The sequence below is a fragment of the Thunnus maccoyii genome, chromosome 23 (assembly GCF_910596095.1).
Source record: "Thunnus maccoyii chromosome 23, fThuMac1.1, whole genome shotgun sequence".
NCBI lineage: Eukaryota > Metazoa > Chordata > Actinopteri > Scombriformes > Scombridae > Thunnus > Thunnus maccoyii.
The window spans coordinates 16,709,297-16,726,996 of NC_056555.1; the positions used below are offsets into that span (position 1 = coordinate 16,709,297).

The 17,700-nt window shown below is 39.8% G+C and overlaps 1 protein-coding gene across 4 annotated transcripts in view; it reads right to left on the reverse strand.

The window, feature by feature from the left end:
• Positions 1 to 17,700, reverse strand: part of anks1b (ankyrin repeat and sterile alpha motif domain containing 1B) — a 236,775-nt gene that overhangs the window by 114,531 nt on the left and 104,544 nt on the right. For all 4 annotated transcript variants that reach the window (XM_042403120.1, XM_042403118.1, XM_042403116.1 and 1 more), the window contains exon 10: positions 15,137 to 15,268. In XM_042403120.1, coding sequence (XP_042259054.1) covers positions 15,137 to 15,268 — 132 coding nt within the window. The remainder of the gene's footprint in view (positions 1 to 15,136; positions 15,269 to 17,700) is intronic.

Genomic DNA, 17,700 nt, shown 5'->3' on the forward strand with positions numbered 1-17,700 from the left:
ACACCAAATCAAAACTTAGATAATTAAAAATGAGAACACTTATAACTACTATTTATTTTGCTAAATATATACATATATAAATGTATTGTGTTGTATTGGAAAGACAAGACAGCTCCAACTTTTAATTTATTGCTTGATCAAATATATTATTTCTTCTCCAAGCTAACACTGGAAAACAAAAACATCATCTTTTATCCTGGATTTAGAAAATACAAAAAATGCAAAAAACACATTAAAGAGCAGAGTACATGTTTTGTTATAAACATGTACTCTGCTGTTTAATAGACCTTTTTGGCTTATTGTATATAACTGAAGAGCTGTTTTTTGTTGTTGTTGTTGTTTTTGTGGCCTGGGGTGTGGGAAATGATGAAATGTGTGGACTAGATTGCTTGTAGTATCTACAGTTTGATGAAATGGAAAATAATAATATAAAGTATGTTTGTTTTGGTTTCTTTTAAAAAGGAAGCAGCTTATTTTATCATTACCACAGTTAAAATAACAAATGCTTCCAAAATGAGTGTACGGCAGGTCAGAAACCTGAAATCTATCATATGAATTTACAGTAACAAGGTTACTACAGTGCATGTAGACATGTTGTCCAATTTCCTGCGTAACCGGATTTCTCTGAGTAACCTGGATTCTTGTAAACGTACCAACAGCCTTGTGTCACTGGGTCAGATTTGGCAGGAAATGTGCTGGATGGCTTTACGGCACGAAGCTGGAAGAGCGTGCGTTTAGCGTGCTTATTCACAATGGCAGACACTGAGACAAGTGAAAGTAATCAAACAGCGACCAGTGGATATTGTCTTTGAAGCAGGATGTGACTGGATTTCATGAGAAATACAGTCCCGATTTAAGAATAAAACATAAAAACCTTACATTTACTATGAAAGACAGCTGTGAGATCAAGGTTACTAATCATAGATATCATCAAGATATCACTATTAATTAACAATGAAATGAAGTTTTTAAAATGCCACGGGTACAGCAGCATCATTAGCAGATGAACTGAAGAAAGTACACAAAAAAACACCGAATCCTCTCAGGAAAGAGATTCTTCTGTGGTGTCCAGAGGGAGAAGTAAAAAGAATGAAAAGAAGAGAAGAAAATGAATAGAAAGCAAGGAAATGATTGCACCTAAAATGATCTTTAAAAGGACAAAAAGAAGAGGAATCACCTTTAACACATCTTTTATCTGCCTGTGTACCGTAAATTTATTTTTCCAATTCTCCCACCATGCGCTCTGCCCTCTTACTTTTTCATCTACATCATCTCTCATGACTCCAGCTTTCACCCCGACAGCTGAGGAAGAAACAGAAAGAGAAAGAGCGAGGCCGAAGCTGACAGAGGTACCAAAACCCATCGCCTGGGATAAAGACAGAGACAGAAAAATGACAGGAGAGGAGAACAACACAGGTAGATATAAAAAAAGGGAAGCCAGGATCCAACTCAACACTTACTTTAGAGTTGGTGTCAACTTCAGCGAATCCTGGGGAGACCAGCACGAGACAGAGAGACAGAGCGGGAAGAGGAAAATGAGCTCGTACTGAGGAAGGGAAGCAGAGGAAGTGGGAGTGCAATGAGTTTGGAGCAGGGATTTCCTCACACACACACACACATACACACACACACACACACACACAAGTCCTTAAGATAGAAATTCAGACACATCCGAAAAAGCTTAAAGTTTGAGCAATTCCCTCGTCAGCAGAAACTACTTTACACTCGATCTCAAACTAGACAGTCACTGGTAGGAAATCCCTCAGTCTCAAGTTCACAGTGAAGCCCAGGAGCACCCGAAAATCTGCAGATTAAATTAAGCCGACTGTGTGACGACAGGTTTAGCTACCTGATATTTTGATGTATCCTCTCTGCTCTTCCCGCTCAGCTCAGAAAGGGGTCAGAAGGCTTTAAAAAGTGGGAGAAAAAGGCTCCATGCGGTGCGATATGAGAAGTCCCCTCTGACAAACAAACATGCTCGGTCTTCATTCATTTCCCTCCACCCTCCCTCGCTATCAGGGCAGAGATAGGGACACAGAGAAACTTGTGTCTGAGCTCGACAGGAAGAGAGCAGACAAACAGAGGCCTCCTCTGGCCACTAATTAGCAGGTCGTATGCAGCTCCCGTCCAACTGCAGAGGCCAGATTAAACGTTTGAGTGTGTGACAGCGCCTGCACATGTGACCAAAGGATTGCATGTTAACGGTGTGTGCTCACATCCAGTGCAGTGCGGCGTTAGTAGTAGATACACTTAACGTGTGCCTGTGATCATGTGACAGCTTGTGTACGTACTTTTTCTTTGCGTGTGTGTCTGTATGTGTGCAGGGCTGATAACCCAAATAGGAAATGTGCTGCTGCTTTGGTCATCTTCCGAGGAACTTTTTCATATCTTACCTCTTCCTCTCTATGTTTAACCCTCTACTGTACACTCATAACACAAGCCGCTGCCTCATACACTGTACGCCAAGTTCATAGGCCATCAGATATGAATAGAGGCTATAATTCGCTGGCATTTCCTCATGGAGGCTATTTGATTAGAGAAAAGGGAGGGGTGGACACCAGAGAGGACAATGGACCCTCTGAGGCCCTCAATGAGGGGGGAGAGAGAGAGAGTCGCAGTCATGAGAGGACAGAACTGGAGGGACACACTAACCAATAAAACAGCGCTGGGAAAAACACTGGAAAATGCTCTTGTTTGCTGTTTTTTGTATGAGAGTGAGATGAGAGGATTGATAACACTCTCATGTCTGTGTGTTAAGTACAGAGCTGCGTACAAGAAGTGGTTAGTAGTGTTTAGTATGAGTTACTGTTGGATCTGTTTCTTCACGAATAACAAGCTTATCCATGCAACCATCACTTCTGTGTATTATTTCAAGCTATAGCGTGCCAGATGCGGTCGGTGAGCGTTAGATTTTTGTCCTTGAACATGCGCGATGGTACCATACCTGGCATTCTCACTGAGATATTAGTTCAACATCTTTATATTCCTGTGTTGGTGGGTGTATTTTTTTTTACCTTTGGACAGAGCCAGGCTAGCTGATTCCCCTTGGTTATTTGCAAGAAAGCAACTAAATTTTTCCCAAAATGCTGAACTATTCCTTTAACTGTTGCAGACTAGGAGAGTTGGTTGATCTACATGAGAAGAGAGATATAGCTGAGAGTGAAACAGGGAAAGTGAAGAAGAGAGAGAAGAAGAGAGAGAGAGAAAAAAAGAGGTGCACATTGGTCAGACGAGCGAGCATTGGGGATTGCCTTGCAGAATTGGATTTCCCTCCATGACTGGCTAATCCCAGAGAAATCAGCTATCTGAGCCACCCATGGGACACCGACAGTCACTCCTCAGAAAATAACACCCCTCGCATTCCCCACGACGGCTAACCCTGACGCGCCAGATGGTTTGTTCACACACGTGATCTCGCGAATCCAGCTGCCTCGCAAGGTAACATGATGGCTTCTGTATTGAGAAAAGCTCAAACTGTGGCTTACCCTGGCTTCACGCGTAATCCCACAGATATGGCAAACAGCCAGAGAAAGAAGCATGCAGACAGAGAGCCACTGGTGCTGTGTTTAACTACAAGCCCGACAACTTTGGAGGACGCTTTGGAATAACACCTAAACAGGCTGTTGGGGTATAAGTATGCTTCATAGACACAGTTTGATGTTCAACACACGAGAATAAAAGGTTGCTCTGTTTGGACAAATATAGAAAAGAGTCAGTGTGATTTTTCACACAGTAAATACCATCTATTTGAAAAGTGTGACTATTGTTTAGGCCATCAGACGAGATGCATTATGACCTGGGTGGCTTACAACCTCTGCTAAAACAATCCTAGTATTCATTATTGTCGGTACTAAAGCTCATTGTTTTGGTTTTTGACATTTTCACAAAAAGTCCTTGGTTTTTACAAAAAAAAGCTGTTCGGTTGAATTTATTTTGACCCACATTTCCAAACTATACTACACATTTGTCTTAATGCTGCAAGAACACACTTTTTACTACAGTGTATGCTGCATTCAGGATGCATAAATTAATTGAAACTACAGAATATTTGCACTATAAATGGTAGTATAATCTCATATTCCCCCAGATATTTGCAATATTGATTGTTTAATCTTCTTTTTGCTTTTCATAAAACTAAATAAGTCTAATAGAATAAAACGGCACTTATTGTTCTTTATGTACCAGGCGGCACATTTTGTGGAGGCTGACGGTGCTTAAAAACAACTTCCTATTTATTACTTTTATCGGCGCTCTGCTTTTTATATCTCAATCATGATACAGAGAATTGCTTTAGAAGATGCTCACTGCTTCCCCATTGCTTTCACATCAACCTTGAACACACACACACACGCACATACACACACACCCCTTACTGATGTGCTAACAGCACAGCATGACAGCTGATCTGCCCTTGTTTTTGATGGGCTTTGTTTTAGGGGGAGAGAAATATATAGAGAATGCTGTGATGTGCTGACTTGGAAAAGCACTGTCTCTTTTGAGGTATTGTTAATAATTGTAATTTTAACCACTAAAATCTACTTTATATCTGTCTTGTACATATTTTTTAAAGGTAAAAAAACATTTCGCACTCAGACTGTTAAAATTAGTTTCATGTAACATCTCCCGAGACCTTTACACATAAAATCACCTAGTTCAAACTGTTCTTTGGTGTTTCTGCTTCCATCTGTAAGGAAAGATTGAATCACCTGTAGATGTTCGATTCGGCCGGACAGAGAAATAAAGATCGAAAGTGATGAAAGAAAGAGAAATGAGGAGTGAGGTGAAGGAAGAAAGGACAGAAAGAAGAGGAGGAAGTGGGACATTAGACCCCAAATTATCTGTCACAAAGTCATTCTCCTTGACAAATCCACTAAGCACCGCTGAACCTCCACATGACTGGATCAGATGGTCTGTAGCATTAAACTGACGCTGAGTGATTGCCTGTGACTTCCACAATGTCTTCATTAATACCCGCTGAGGTCTCCAAATATGGTCTTTACAGTGAAGTGGTCTTTTCCTGTGTAAATTAAATTTACTTTTCCAGAGTAAATTAAACTTTATTGATCCCTGTAGGGTAACTCTAAATCACCCTGCCGCTACCTCAGTATCTCTCAACAAAGTTTATTACCTGCGTTAGTTATGTATAAATCGCTCAGATTTACAAAAAAACAGCTTCTTTTTCAAACCTGTCCTTCCATAATCATGTCGCAGGAGTGAGAATCTGGAAAGAAACAGCAACTGTGTGCTAACATCATTAGCTTAAAATATTTACAAGTAATTTAGGACCACAAGACAGTGTTTCATATAGAAAATAACTTTAAATGAAGTCACAAGCAAGATCTTTATGAACTGAGCAAACCCTTAATTGTTTCAGTGTTTGCTCTATTTAAATATCAGTGACAGAAAAGCCTTATTACACCATCTTTGATCATTGTATACATAAATACACAATGCAAATGTTCCCTTTCTCACTGTCACCTGTGTGTATGTTTTGTCCGTTATTGCCCTGACAAACTGATACTAAATAATGACATACATTTACCTGGTTTCACTACAACTATTTCTACAACTATGGAAGCATTTTAAGCTTAATGCCTTGCTCAAGAGCACTCCACCACTAGAGGTAGGGATGTGTTTTAATGCTGTACAAATACCGCAGGACATAGTATTTCCTGTTGGAGGTCTTTCTTTATTGATGCTCCTTTTCCACTCTCCAATCTTTTCTCCCTTTTCCTGTTTACCTCAAGGACAACGAGATATCTGAACTCCAGTGGGAAGTCAGACTACACACACACACACACACACGGAGAGAGAACATCTTCATGTGCTCAAGGGCAGCATATGTGTGTGTGTGTCAATCTATTTCAGGAGAAAACATATATGACAGCAGCCATAGGTGTGTGTGTTGAAGATTAGGATGACAGGAAGACAGTCTATAGCTGCAGAGTCTACAGGGTATAAAGCCATTAACAAGAACTAACTGTAAACACAGAGCTGCACCACATCCCACAGAGAGGAGAGAGAAGAGCAGAGAGGGGGAAAAAAGGAGAAACAGATAAGAGGAAGATAAAGAGAAAGAGCAGGATAATAAATTAGAATTTTAATGTTTGGTGTACTGAAAAATGTAATTAAATCGACAGAATAAAAAGCTGATCGATTGATAATAAGTAAAATAAATACAAATACATGCTTTCAATGTGTTGTGGTGTTCTTCTTTAAAGAAATAACTTTTCACAACCACAAATATGAGTTATGTGGTGTTTGTTGGGAGGATGTTCTTTATCTAAGGCTTTAATTTATTCTTTTTTCAAATTTAGTATGAAATTATGAAATAATTTCCAGGCATAAGAAAAAACATAGGAAAGAAACTAGCTTTCTTGGCTTTTCACATTTCCTAACCTTACACTTTATATGCCACCTCTCAGTCTTCGGAAATATATACGGAACATCTTTCGTCACAGGATGCCACTAACAAGGTCTTCCTTCTGTGAACACGGTACACCAGTTATGTCAGACGGCCTCATCTCATCAAATTCCTCAGATTCAGACTGACGCAGATAAAACTACAGACCCTTTTGAAATTAATAATGTATTCAAACGATTTTATATGTCTTTGTATTCTTCTGACCATATATCATCCTCTCCTAGTTTTGATAATTTGATCATTTGAATGTTCAGCTCGTGAGGAACTTAAGAAACCAATAACTAATTCTGAGCTTCATACTGCAGTGTCGTCCCTACAAAGCAGGAAATGCCCCGGGCCAGATGGGTTCCCATCAGAGTTCTACAAATAATTGGCATCAGCTGGCTCCATTACTTTTAGACATGCATAATGAATCTTTTAATTCTGCCTTCCCCAAACCCTTACGCTTGCAAATATTTCTCCTACACTAAAGAAGGGCAAACACCTACTTCCCTGTACCTCATGTCGACCAAAGTCTCTTGAATGTAGATTTCAAATTGTTATCGAAACTGTTAGCTAAGGGCAGATTCAAGGCGAATCTGCCCTTCCATTTATAATTTCAGCCAACCAGACTGGGTTTATCCATAAAAGGCATTCTTTCTCTAATCTTAGATGTGTGTTTGCACTATTTATCACCTCCCAACTTCAAACACTCAGGAAGCACTTATCTCTCTTGATGCATTTCTTGGATTAAATTACTTTATTCATGTCTCCAGGCCTCTGTCAGAACTAATGCTGTGAAGTTTGACTTCTTTCACCTGTTTCGCTCTACTCACCAAGGTTACCCTTTAAGCCCCCTACTATTTGCCATTGCCATTGAACCCCTATCCATAGCCCTTCGATCTGACCCTGCTATCTCTGGAATTTGTAGATACAGGATAAATGTTAAGGTCTCCCTTTATGCTGATGATCTGCTTTTGTTCTTGTCCAACCTGTCTTGTTTCGATCCCACCCAGCTTGGCCACTCTTCAATCATTTGGTCATATTTATAGCTATGAATTAGCAAAAGTGAGATGTTTCCTATAAACCACACAGCAAAGCAATTTCCCCTACACAGATTTACCTACGAAATTACAAATGACAACTTCACCTATTTGGGAATCAAGGTCACGCTTAAATTGAAAGACCTTTACAGAGCTAACTTTAAGCCGTTAAAATGCGTGTTCCTCCCCGATTCTCATATCCGTTCCAGTTTCTTCCAGTCTTACTCACTCAGTGTAGTGTAGTGGCTCCAAGGGAGCCAACCCTCCAAGGGAGCCAACCCTCCAAGGGAGGGTTGGCTCCCTTGGAGGGTTGGCTTTACCGAATTTGAGATTCCACTATTGGGCTGCTAATATTGGAATCTTAAATGCCCTTCTGACTTCAAACCACGTTTTCCCACCCTCTCTTGCAGATGATGCTTTTTTACTTTGGTCCATGTTAGGTATTTGTAAATTTAAAGATCTATATATCGATAATGTATTTGTCTAATTTAAACAGCTCTCTGATTAATACTCACTACCTAAGCAACATTTCTACAGATATCTGCAAGTCCGTTCTTTTGTCGGCTCTAGATTTACTGGATTTCCAGCTTTACCTATGGACACACACCTTGATGACTTCTTGACACCAGTCAAGCCATTTAAAGGATTAATTTCACTGGTTTGTAATTCACCAAATACGTCCACAACCCCATTAGGGCCCTGTGGGAAAAAGACTTGGGAGAAGAAATTTCTGATGAACCATGGTCTGATATTTTACATCGGGCTCATAATTCTTCTATTTGTGCAAGACATGCTTTTATACAATGCAAAACTGTGCACCGCACCCATTACACCAATATTATCTAAAATTATCTAAAATCTTGAATAACAGTTCTCCTGCACGTAATCGCTGTCAGCATTTCCCGGCAAATCTCATACACATGTTCTGTCCAGTAGTTACTTTAAGCCTTGAGTAACTGCTGGACAGAGATTTTTAAAACTATCTCAGACATTATCTAAGAGAAGGGTTGCACCAAATCCGTTCACAGCTTTGTTCGGTTTCTCTCACTCTTCCTTTCTGTCTGCATCAAGGAAGCGCACTATAGCCTTTGTAACCCTGCTGGCAAGATGACTGATACTGCTTAACTGGAAGGCCAAAAATCCTCCCTCTCACTTTCATTGGATTACAGATATGTTTTACTTCCTTAACCTGGAAAAAATACACTCAATCTAAAGGGCTCATCCAGTACATTCCTGAAAGTGAGGCTCCCTTTTCTGATTGTGTCAAAAGGTTTAACTTTCCACCTAACAAAGATTAGAGGATATAGCCTACTGGTAGAGCCTGCTCCTTCCCTTCCCGTACACAACATGAAATGTGACCTCTGCATAATACTGTGTGCACAGTGTGCTACTGACAGACAGCACTGACTCACTATTATCTTTTTTGTTTTACTTATGTCTTTATTTTCCTTTCTTTTCCCCTGTCCCTTCTTGATGTAATATTTTATATAATTATTATTATCAATATGTTACTATTAGTTCTTTTATTTTACGTTTTCATTACTCTGTTTTATAATGAGCTCTAACAGCATACTGATTGTGACAACCATCTTGTTGCTGTAAATATTCTGTGTAAAACAATAAGTGAAAGTGGGATGAAAAATAACAGTCAAATGCTATAATTAACCTTCTTTCATTTAAATATTTCATTTACCTAAAGCACAAAACCACAGTGCACAGGAAATGTGTCACTGAAATGTCAAATCTACCAGCCAGCTTTCTCCCAAAACATCTGCTTGCTCCTTTTCTAGTGAGATCATGAAACACATAAAAGAAAAAAAAAAAAAAGGTCACCAAGCCACATACTCGAGAGATGAAAACACAGCTAGAGAAAGAGAGAGTGTGGAGTGTGGTGGAAGAGAGATGGAGGTAAAAAAAACAGGAAGGAAGAAGTAAAGGTGAAAGGAAGGGAATGAAGCTTGAAGACAGTCAGGAAGTGCTGACGTGTGCAAGTGTGTGTGCATGCCTGTGCGTGCACAGTGCTCTGACGCATCCATGCTGATGGTGACTGAGATTTGTCAATGGTGGACATCCCACGTCTGACATCTCATGAATTTCTGTGTTGCCTAGCAACCCTGCCGACCTCCATCTATCTAAGTGTTTTTCTTACATTTGTTCATTATCCTTCTCTCATTTATTTCTCTCTATTCTGCTTTCAAGGTTTCCACCAGCGAGATCTAAACTTATTTTTCTAAGTCGACGTCGCAGAGGAAACCTCCTCCACACAAACTTTGGTGCCAGTCAGCGCTCACATGGCAACGGTGGGAGGAAACCCATGGTAGGTTACAAAAATTCACAAAAGGGGAAGCTTCCTTATGCAGGCACGTCTGCCCGCATGTGCACACACACAAAACGTAAACATGTGACATACAGTAATGACATACTTTGGAACAGAGTGCACTCTGGCTAATCTAATACAAAGCACAGTCTGTGACACGTGTACTGTGTACACACACTCACACACTCAAATAATCACTAATAATAATATTGTGTGTGCACCTGCTTAGGCATGTGCACACTCACTGACACAAAACAAATACAGAAGGATAGACTTGCCATTTTATCACACCCACCCAGCGGGCTAACACAACTCCTCTGTAATAAATCCTACTGTCATGATGGGTCATAATGTTTGGTTTATGTTGAAATTGTTCTTTTTTTGGTCATTTTGGAGGCTGTAGTCTGTGGAGCTGTTGAACTGTACTGCATAATACTGAGAGCTTTGTACCTTATAAACTGGCAAATGAGTTCCTCATTACACTTACTAAATTTAAAGCACATGAGAACTTGGTTTCAAAAATTAAAGCTAACATTAAAGCTGCTATAATGTATTTTTCCCCACTCTTTGTGATGAATCCAAAGAGACTCTGCAGTTCCACTAGGCTCTATGGAGCATTTTAACATCTTTCAGCTCATTGTTTTGGTTTTCCAACCCACAACTTTACCGTTTTGGTTCACTCTCACCGCTCTTATCAGCATAGTTTCCTGACAGACTGCAAACACTGTCTGTATGCTACCTGTGCAGCACCAAAGTGCAGAAAAACAAAGGTGAACATATGAAGGATTTAGCAGCTAGAGACATTTTTCTCATGAGATGGTGGAGACCAAAGTAGAGCTAAAAGAAGAATGACTATCAACAGGTGACAAACATGTTAATGTTGCTCCATATTTGCTAGATGTGTAAATAACCAACTGTTTGCTACCAAGTACAGTATATCAAACTGAGGCACGTCAGTAAGTCTGGCCAAGTGGCCAAACAAAAAAAAAAAAAATCAGTCAAAACTAAGTTTATCTGCTTCCGAAAGACTGTGTGTGTGGTCTGATCAGATCAGATTTGATTTGACAAGCATAGTCAAAACTAAAAGAACAGAAAATTACTCATCTGAAATAACCAAAACTAACTTTGGCATAGAATTGTGCATTCATGTAGGACTCTATCACACATATTAAGAAAAGGCCTTTAAAATAGGGCGGTTACATGTTACACAATATAAATAATATACTAAAAAATGAATTAAACCAATATTGTGTGTGACATACATTTTCTTCAGCTTTACATAAATCCAAAAGATATCAATCTAACTTGCAGTTTTTAGGTTATGAATCTCAGGCTCTTAGTGTAGGAATCTTTCTTAAATGACTTGTTGAAGTCCAGTCCTTTGACTGACAGTCCTGAGTGACAGCTTGGACAAACTGAAAATCTCAGACAATCGATACCAAGATTAACACATGGGGAGAGATGAACGTGGGATAGAGAGGGATGGTGGAAAACAAGCTAAAGAAGAATTAGGTTGACAGATCTCATGTGGGATGATCAGAACAAAGGGTTGAGATGAAAATGATGGAAACAACTGCAGCACTAAACATTTTTCACTGGGTCCATTCATTCTCAGAGGGAATGCACCAGCTTCTCTCTTTATGCTAACTCAGTTTATTCACAACTACACAGGGCAAATTAGCATAGTGCTAACTTAATTATGCTATAACAACTCCCATTTCTCTCCCACTCTCTTCTTCCCATCCTCTACAGTATCGTTCTCTATTAAACCCACACACACACACACACACACACAAAGCCACCCACACAAACTCAAAATGATGCCATGCCAAATTTGGATGCACATTTACACACACACACACCGAAGCTGATGCCATCAAAAATGTTGTATATACCCACATGCTCACGGTGTCCTCAAACATAGAAAATTTAAACTAAAATGTAAAATGTTTTTTTTTCTTCCCAGGCATCAACACACACACACACACACACACGCGCTGATCCAGGTGCGATCCTCTCCAGGCAGTGTGCCAGGCAGTCAGGCAGGCTGCCAGTATACAAGACAGAGGGTCTGTTGTGTTATAAATGTCAGGTGTCCTGCTGTTTGAGCCAGCGTGTATCTCACCGCTAAACACCCTCATCTGCACACACTTAACCACATTTATGTACACAGCACGTGGGGCTGTGGGGGGGGCGGGTAGAGGTGGAGGGAGGAAAGAGGAAAGATCGAGCAGGAGGTAGTAGGAACTGTTCACTGTTGTAGAATCGGTCAAAACAACAGGATACTTCACACACTGGCAGGAGAGGTGACGAGTGAAAAAGGATCCCTAGTCAATTAAACTTCAATATCCACAACTCATGCAACACAACATTAGTAACTGTTATATTTAGCCAATGTTATATTTAGCAATCGGGTAAGTATAACATTCCCAGGATGCCTATAAAATGAGATGCAAAATATCTGACATTGGAGAGTTCAGCTTCCTCTTCGTGGAGTTTATTAGTTATTTTCCCTTTAGGGCAATAAAAACAGGATTTCGCTGATGTCAAACCTGAGCATTTTCCTCATTTGCTGTGACAGTAGAGCTACGTCTAAGATGTCTTCATTGTTCAGACACAGCATGGCATTTAACCGATTTTAACAGAAAAAAGTTACACAATGTTTAAAAATAAAAACATTAGAACTAATAGAGCCATAAAAAGTATGATTAAAAGGGAGAAGGGGAAGAGAAAAGATGTATACAATGTATGTATACACTTGCTGCACAGACATTTTTGATTTGTCACCTTTTGCGGGTGCATAATTGACCACATAACATCAATATTTTTGGGGGGTACAAGGAGGATAAATATATGGAGTCTATGTTAGTGAGGATAGGAGACTCGTGTTTTATTTTGGCTCATAAAATGGGTAGATTTTATGCATAAATCTGTTCAAGTGCAACTTACTGCTGTAGGCCCCGAGCTCATAAATATATTAAACACTGTATATTTTTTCCATCTTCTTTGTCAGTGCCAATTTTGCACATCCTCATAATACTGCGCAGTAATCCATACCTTCTCAGTTTCATTTCTACATTTTTATTGACATTTTCCTGGATTTTATATTGGTAGATGCACATGTAGAGTAGATACAGTAACAGCTATTGTCACTCCAAGCATGCACTCATACATGACACACATATCCAGTATTCCCATTGTAATTAAATGGTGCAGATGATGCTGATCATCCAGATTACAATGTTGATGTCCTTAAACCCAAACCTGCAAAAGTGCTTATTGCTGGATCATAACCAAGACGTTTTAAGGTGAACTCCAACCATCATTCACAATTCACAGATTCACAATGAAAGAATGTTGATAGGAGAAGACCATATTTGCTCCCTTTATCAAACACCTGCATCACTAAGGCGCATTTTAACAGGATGCACTATGAGCCTCATTCAAGGGCGTTACACTTGGCGGCATAACCAAGTTCTCAGACAGCTGGCATCAATCTTGGAACAGAGGCAAACCACCACAAATGCTTTCCCACCATCATCAGCAGGAAATGTCCACTTCACACTATTTGTACCAGCAGGCCAACCTCTAGAGCACCATATAACATCAAAGGCTGCACGCATTCTGCAGGCTGCTCGAGATTGGAAAATGGACGTGGACTTGGGGAAAAAAAAGCTTGTGTTTCCCCCAGACATTGTGGCTACAACAATCTGGCCAGAAATGGTCCTGTGGTCCACAGCAGCCAAGCTGGCATACAATGTGGAATTGACAGTACTATGGGAAGATGGTGCTGAAGAAGCTTATGAGAGGAAAAAGACCAAGAACTATTAACTGGCAATTGAAGCTGCCCAGAATGGCTGGAAGACCAAGATTTTCCCTGTAGAAGCGGGATGCAGTGGATTTGTTGTTACAGCTATCAGCGATCAGTTTGTTGAAAAATGGGGGTGAGGGGTCGCTCCCTCCAACAAGCAATCAAGTCCTTGTCAAATGTAGCAGAAAAAAACAGCAATTGGCTTTAGATTAAAAGGAAAGACAACAAATGGGCTGCAAGAAGAAGATAGGAGGGTATGGAGCTGAGGGGGGTGTACTTGGGATGCCAGGTATCACCGTTGAGCCCTCTCGAGATGTCGTAGGCTTATCAATGACACGTCAAGGAAGGAAGGTGTCCACCTGATGACCCTGATGATGTACCTACCCTCCCTTTCACCACTCCAAACCCAGAGTGCCAACTTACCACACGGATTGAAACATCAAGTCCTATTAGCTCTACAGTCATCCGGATTACAATGTTGATGATTTGACATGAGTCTGGATTTTTTGGTTCTTTGAAGACGTCTTAAAATCCATCTGGAACTGCTGTCAGAGCAACAAGTCCTTAAGCCCAAACCTGCAAAAGTGCAGGCTTATTGCTGAATCTTAACCAAGACATTTTAAGGTGAACCCCAGTCATCATTTTCAGACACAAACGTCTCACTTTCTTAGATTCACAATGAAAAAATGTTGAAATAATTATGATTTTAGATGAGAAAATGCTATATTGATACATTAATATGATCGGATGATGTATCACAATTAAATTTTATCAAGATAACTTCATCAAGGAACAGTCAGTCCTCAAACTGCATTCAAAGAACCAAATTATGATGAGAATTAACAGGATTATTTTAACCTGATAACAGCACGTTAGCCTAAATTAATTTAATTAAGCCACCATTGAAGAACAGGGCCCAGACCTTCAACTCCAGCATCCACCTGTAGGCTGTAACTCTGGTTTCTTCTGTTATCGTCTCATTGTAATAAACTATAAGACGTACTGTGTGCTCATGTGGATTGATGAGATCATAAATCAGATACCAAATATCAATTATATATGTACTCTGAACTTAAATCTTTCACGTTGTCTGAAAGAAAAATCATTGCTGGTTTTGTCCTTCTAAAAATAAAATATGAGTCAAACCCTTAAATTCACACTTATATTCTTTTGTGTATTACTTTACTACTTGCTGCTGAAATATCCAGATTTCATTTTAATCTTTCATGTGATGTCATTGTTTCAGGTATTATTCGGTTGAACGTTATTCATTTAAAGTTCATGAACCAAGTCTTAAAGGTGGAAGCTTTAAAAAAAAAAACAGGAAGACAAGGAGATTTTTTAGAAATTTCTGATAAGGAGAGAAAGAATGTGGAGATGGCAGATAGACAGCACACACATGGGAGCAAGAAAGAGACAGATACTGAACAGAGTATCAAGAGCTGCCAGGCTCATTCGCTGTGTTCCCAAGGTAACCAGTGAAAGTATTCGCTCGGAACAATGGCACAATATCACTTGCTTGTAATTTCAGTGAGTAAAGCTGTGTGTGTGTGTGTGTGTACCTGCGACAGGCTGGAGAAGCCCAGGTTGCGGCAGCCGTTGCAGGGCGTCAGGGCTTCCCAGAATCCAGTGGGGCCGCAACTCTTTTCTGCCTCGTCCTCCTCCAGGGCCGGAGCGAGAGGCGGGGTCGGCCGCTGTGAAATGTAGAGAAGGATTCAATTCCCAGATCACCAACATACAATAACAATCATTAAGGAGGTCAAAGGTCAGAGGATCTATGTGCCCTGACAAGATTCATCTGTGCTTATATTATCTAAGAGCAAAGAACTGGGAAATGAAACAAAGGGGTAATATTTTAGACAACGGCAAAGTTAAATCAGGATGAATTTTTTGGGAGTCTTTATTTGGAGTCTTGTTTCTGGTCATGTAAGTCCAATATTTACTCTCCTTTTAGGAGACGTTTTTTGGTCTCCAACAACAATATCTGGCTCTTTAAGCTGCTAAATGCACCACCACATTCATTCTGCTAGTCTACAGCTAACTGTGTCTGTCTGCTGTTTGGGCAGGTAGCGTACAGTTGGTTTATCAGAGCGGTTTTGCTGAAAACTGCTGCCTGCTGTGGCTGGAAATGATGCTTATGAGACCAAAACAATGACCTGAAAGATGCTAAAATGCTCTGAGTTGAAGGGAAGTGCAGAGTTGGGTGATAAATCTCTGAGGGCTAGGCATTATGAGTGAGATCTTTCGTATTACACATAGTAATTTTATTTATTGTTAATTATTGTAATTTAATATTGATTATGGGCACTTTAAGTTGGTAATATTAAAGAAAAAAGCAAACAGATGCAGCACATTCTGCAAAAACAGGTTAACAGAGTCAAAGTAAACAATGAACCCACATTAGTATAAACACATTATGCATCTTTTTAGTGATTTAATTTCATATGGAGTCTTCGGTTACAGCAAAAAGAAAACTCTGCAGGTCGATAACTCAACATTTCTTGACACAAATATACTGCAGTATTCAGTCTCAAACTCCCTCATGTGAAGATACAGACAGACACTTTGGTAAAACTCCTGAAACATTTGACACTCCAGCTCCGTGCGTTACTCTGGGCCAATGAGTTGGTGAGAAAGGTAAGGAAGGTTCAGGAACAACAGAACAACTTTAACACACATGCACACAGTGTCCTTTCCTGGGGCTGTTTGGCTTCCAGGAGGCAGGTGTGTGGATGAGCTTTGTGGCATGATGTGTCAGAGGGCAGATACAGCCCACCTGATATTTCAGTGAACCATATGATGCATCAGAGGACGCAGGTCACAACAGATTACAGAGACACAGCAATATCGCCGCGGTGTCTGATATGTAGCTTTCAGTAGCAATATAAGAGGAGACAGGCGGAGAGTGAAGCAGAGAGCCGAGAGATCATGATGAGAGAATCCTCTTTAGACGCAAGGTTTAAGAAAATAGTCTCACAGTGGAGAGAAAGTTAAAAAAAAAAAAGAAGGAGAGAATTTAGAGTGGAGGAAGCTTGGAGGACATGTTAAAAAAAAATGGGAGGAAGAGCTAGAAAGCTTTAGCAAGAGGAAAAATTGTGAGAAATTAATCTAAGAGAAGATACAGAGAGAGGGAGGGACAGATGGGAAGAGCAAAAAACCCAGCAGCAAGGCTGGAGATGGAGGCAGAAAATGAGGCTGAAATCAAAAGGTCACCTATCGCTCAAGATAGCAAAGAGACCTCTGCAACGCTGGAATATTGATTGATGTAAAACGGACTGCAGTCCTCACATACTGCATTGTATGCATGAACAATAGGCAGATACAGTATATCCTTTCATTAAAAATCTGATATCACCCAGGCAGTGCTGCCAATATTCAATAGAAAGGACAGCATTCATTATTCATCACTGAGGACTGCATAACTGATCAATATTACATCAGTTGTCTCTGGAAAACTCTTAAAGGGGAAGATTGCTATTTTGGGAATCTCTGCTACTTAACCAAAGTAGGATGTGAGTATATTTTTGAAGGCATGAGAACAATAGGCTCAGCTCAAATCCCGGAAGAAAGCACAGATCTGATTAACCCCTGACCTCAATTGATTCTGGAGCAATATTTTTAAGCATCATCGTGTTTTTTATTGAGTTTTACTGGAAAATACCCAGATTGTTTTTCTTTTTTAAAAGGGCAGATTGGTTTAAAGTGAGTTTCACCTTAATAATGTCACCATACACAGAAAAAAAATGTGTTTTGCTTCCTGCTGGAAGAACATTGTTTGTTGCAGTTCAAAGTAAACAGTGCAAAAAAGTGCAAAATGCAAAACAGCTGCTGATTAGTCACTCACATGAAATGGCAAAATAAATGTAAAAAAAATATGTTTGATCTTTGATAACAGCGATGTGAATGATGAATTGATGTTAAACTTCAGAGTGTTTATGCTGCAAGATATTTGTATACTGATTTTTTTTATCCAATTGACAAGTTTTTAAATTTAAAGATAAAACTTAACATAAATAGACTTTTGGATGTTTTTACAAAAGTAAACCCCCCAAAATAATTTGCCCTAACACAAATGTATGCAATGTATATTATTTTTCTTCACTCTTAAAAGGGAAACTTTGGTATT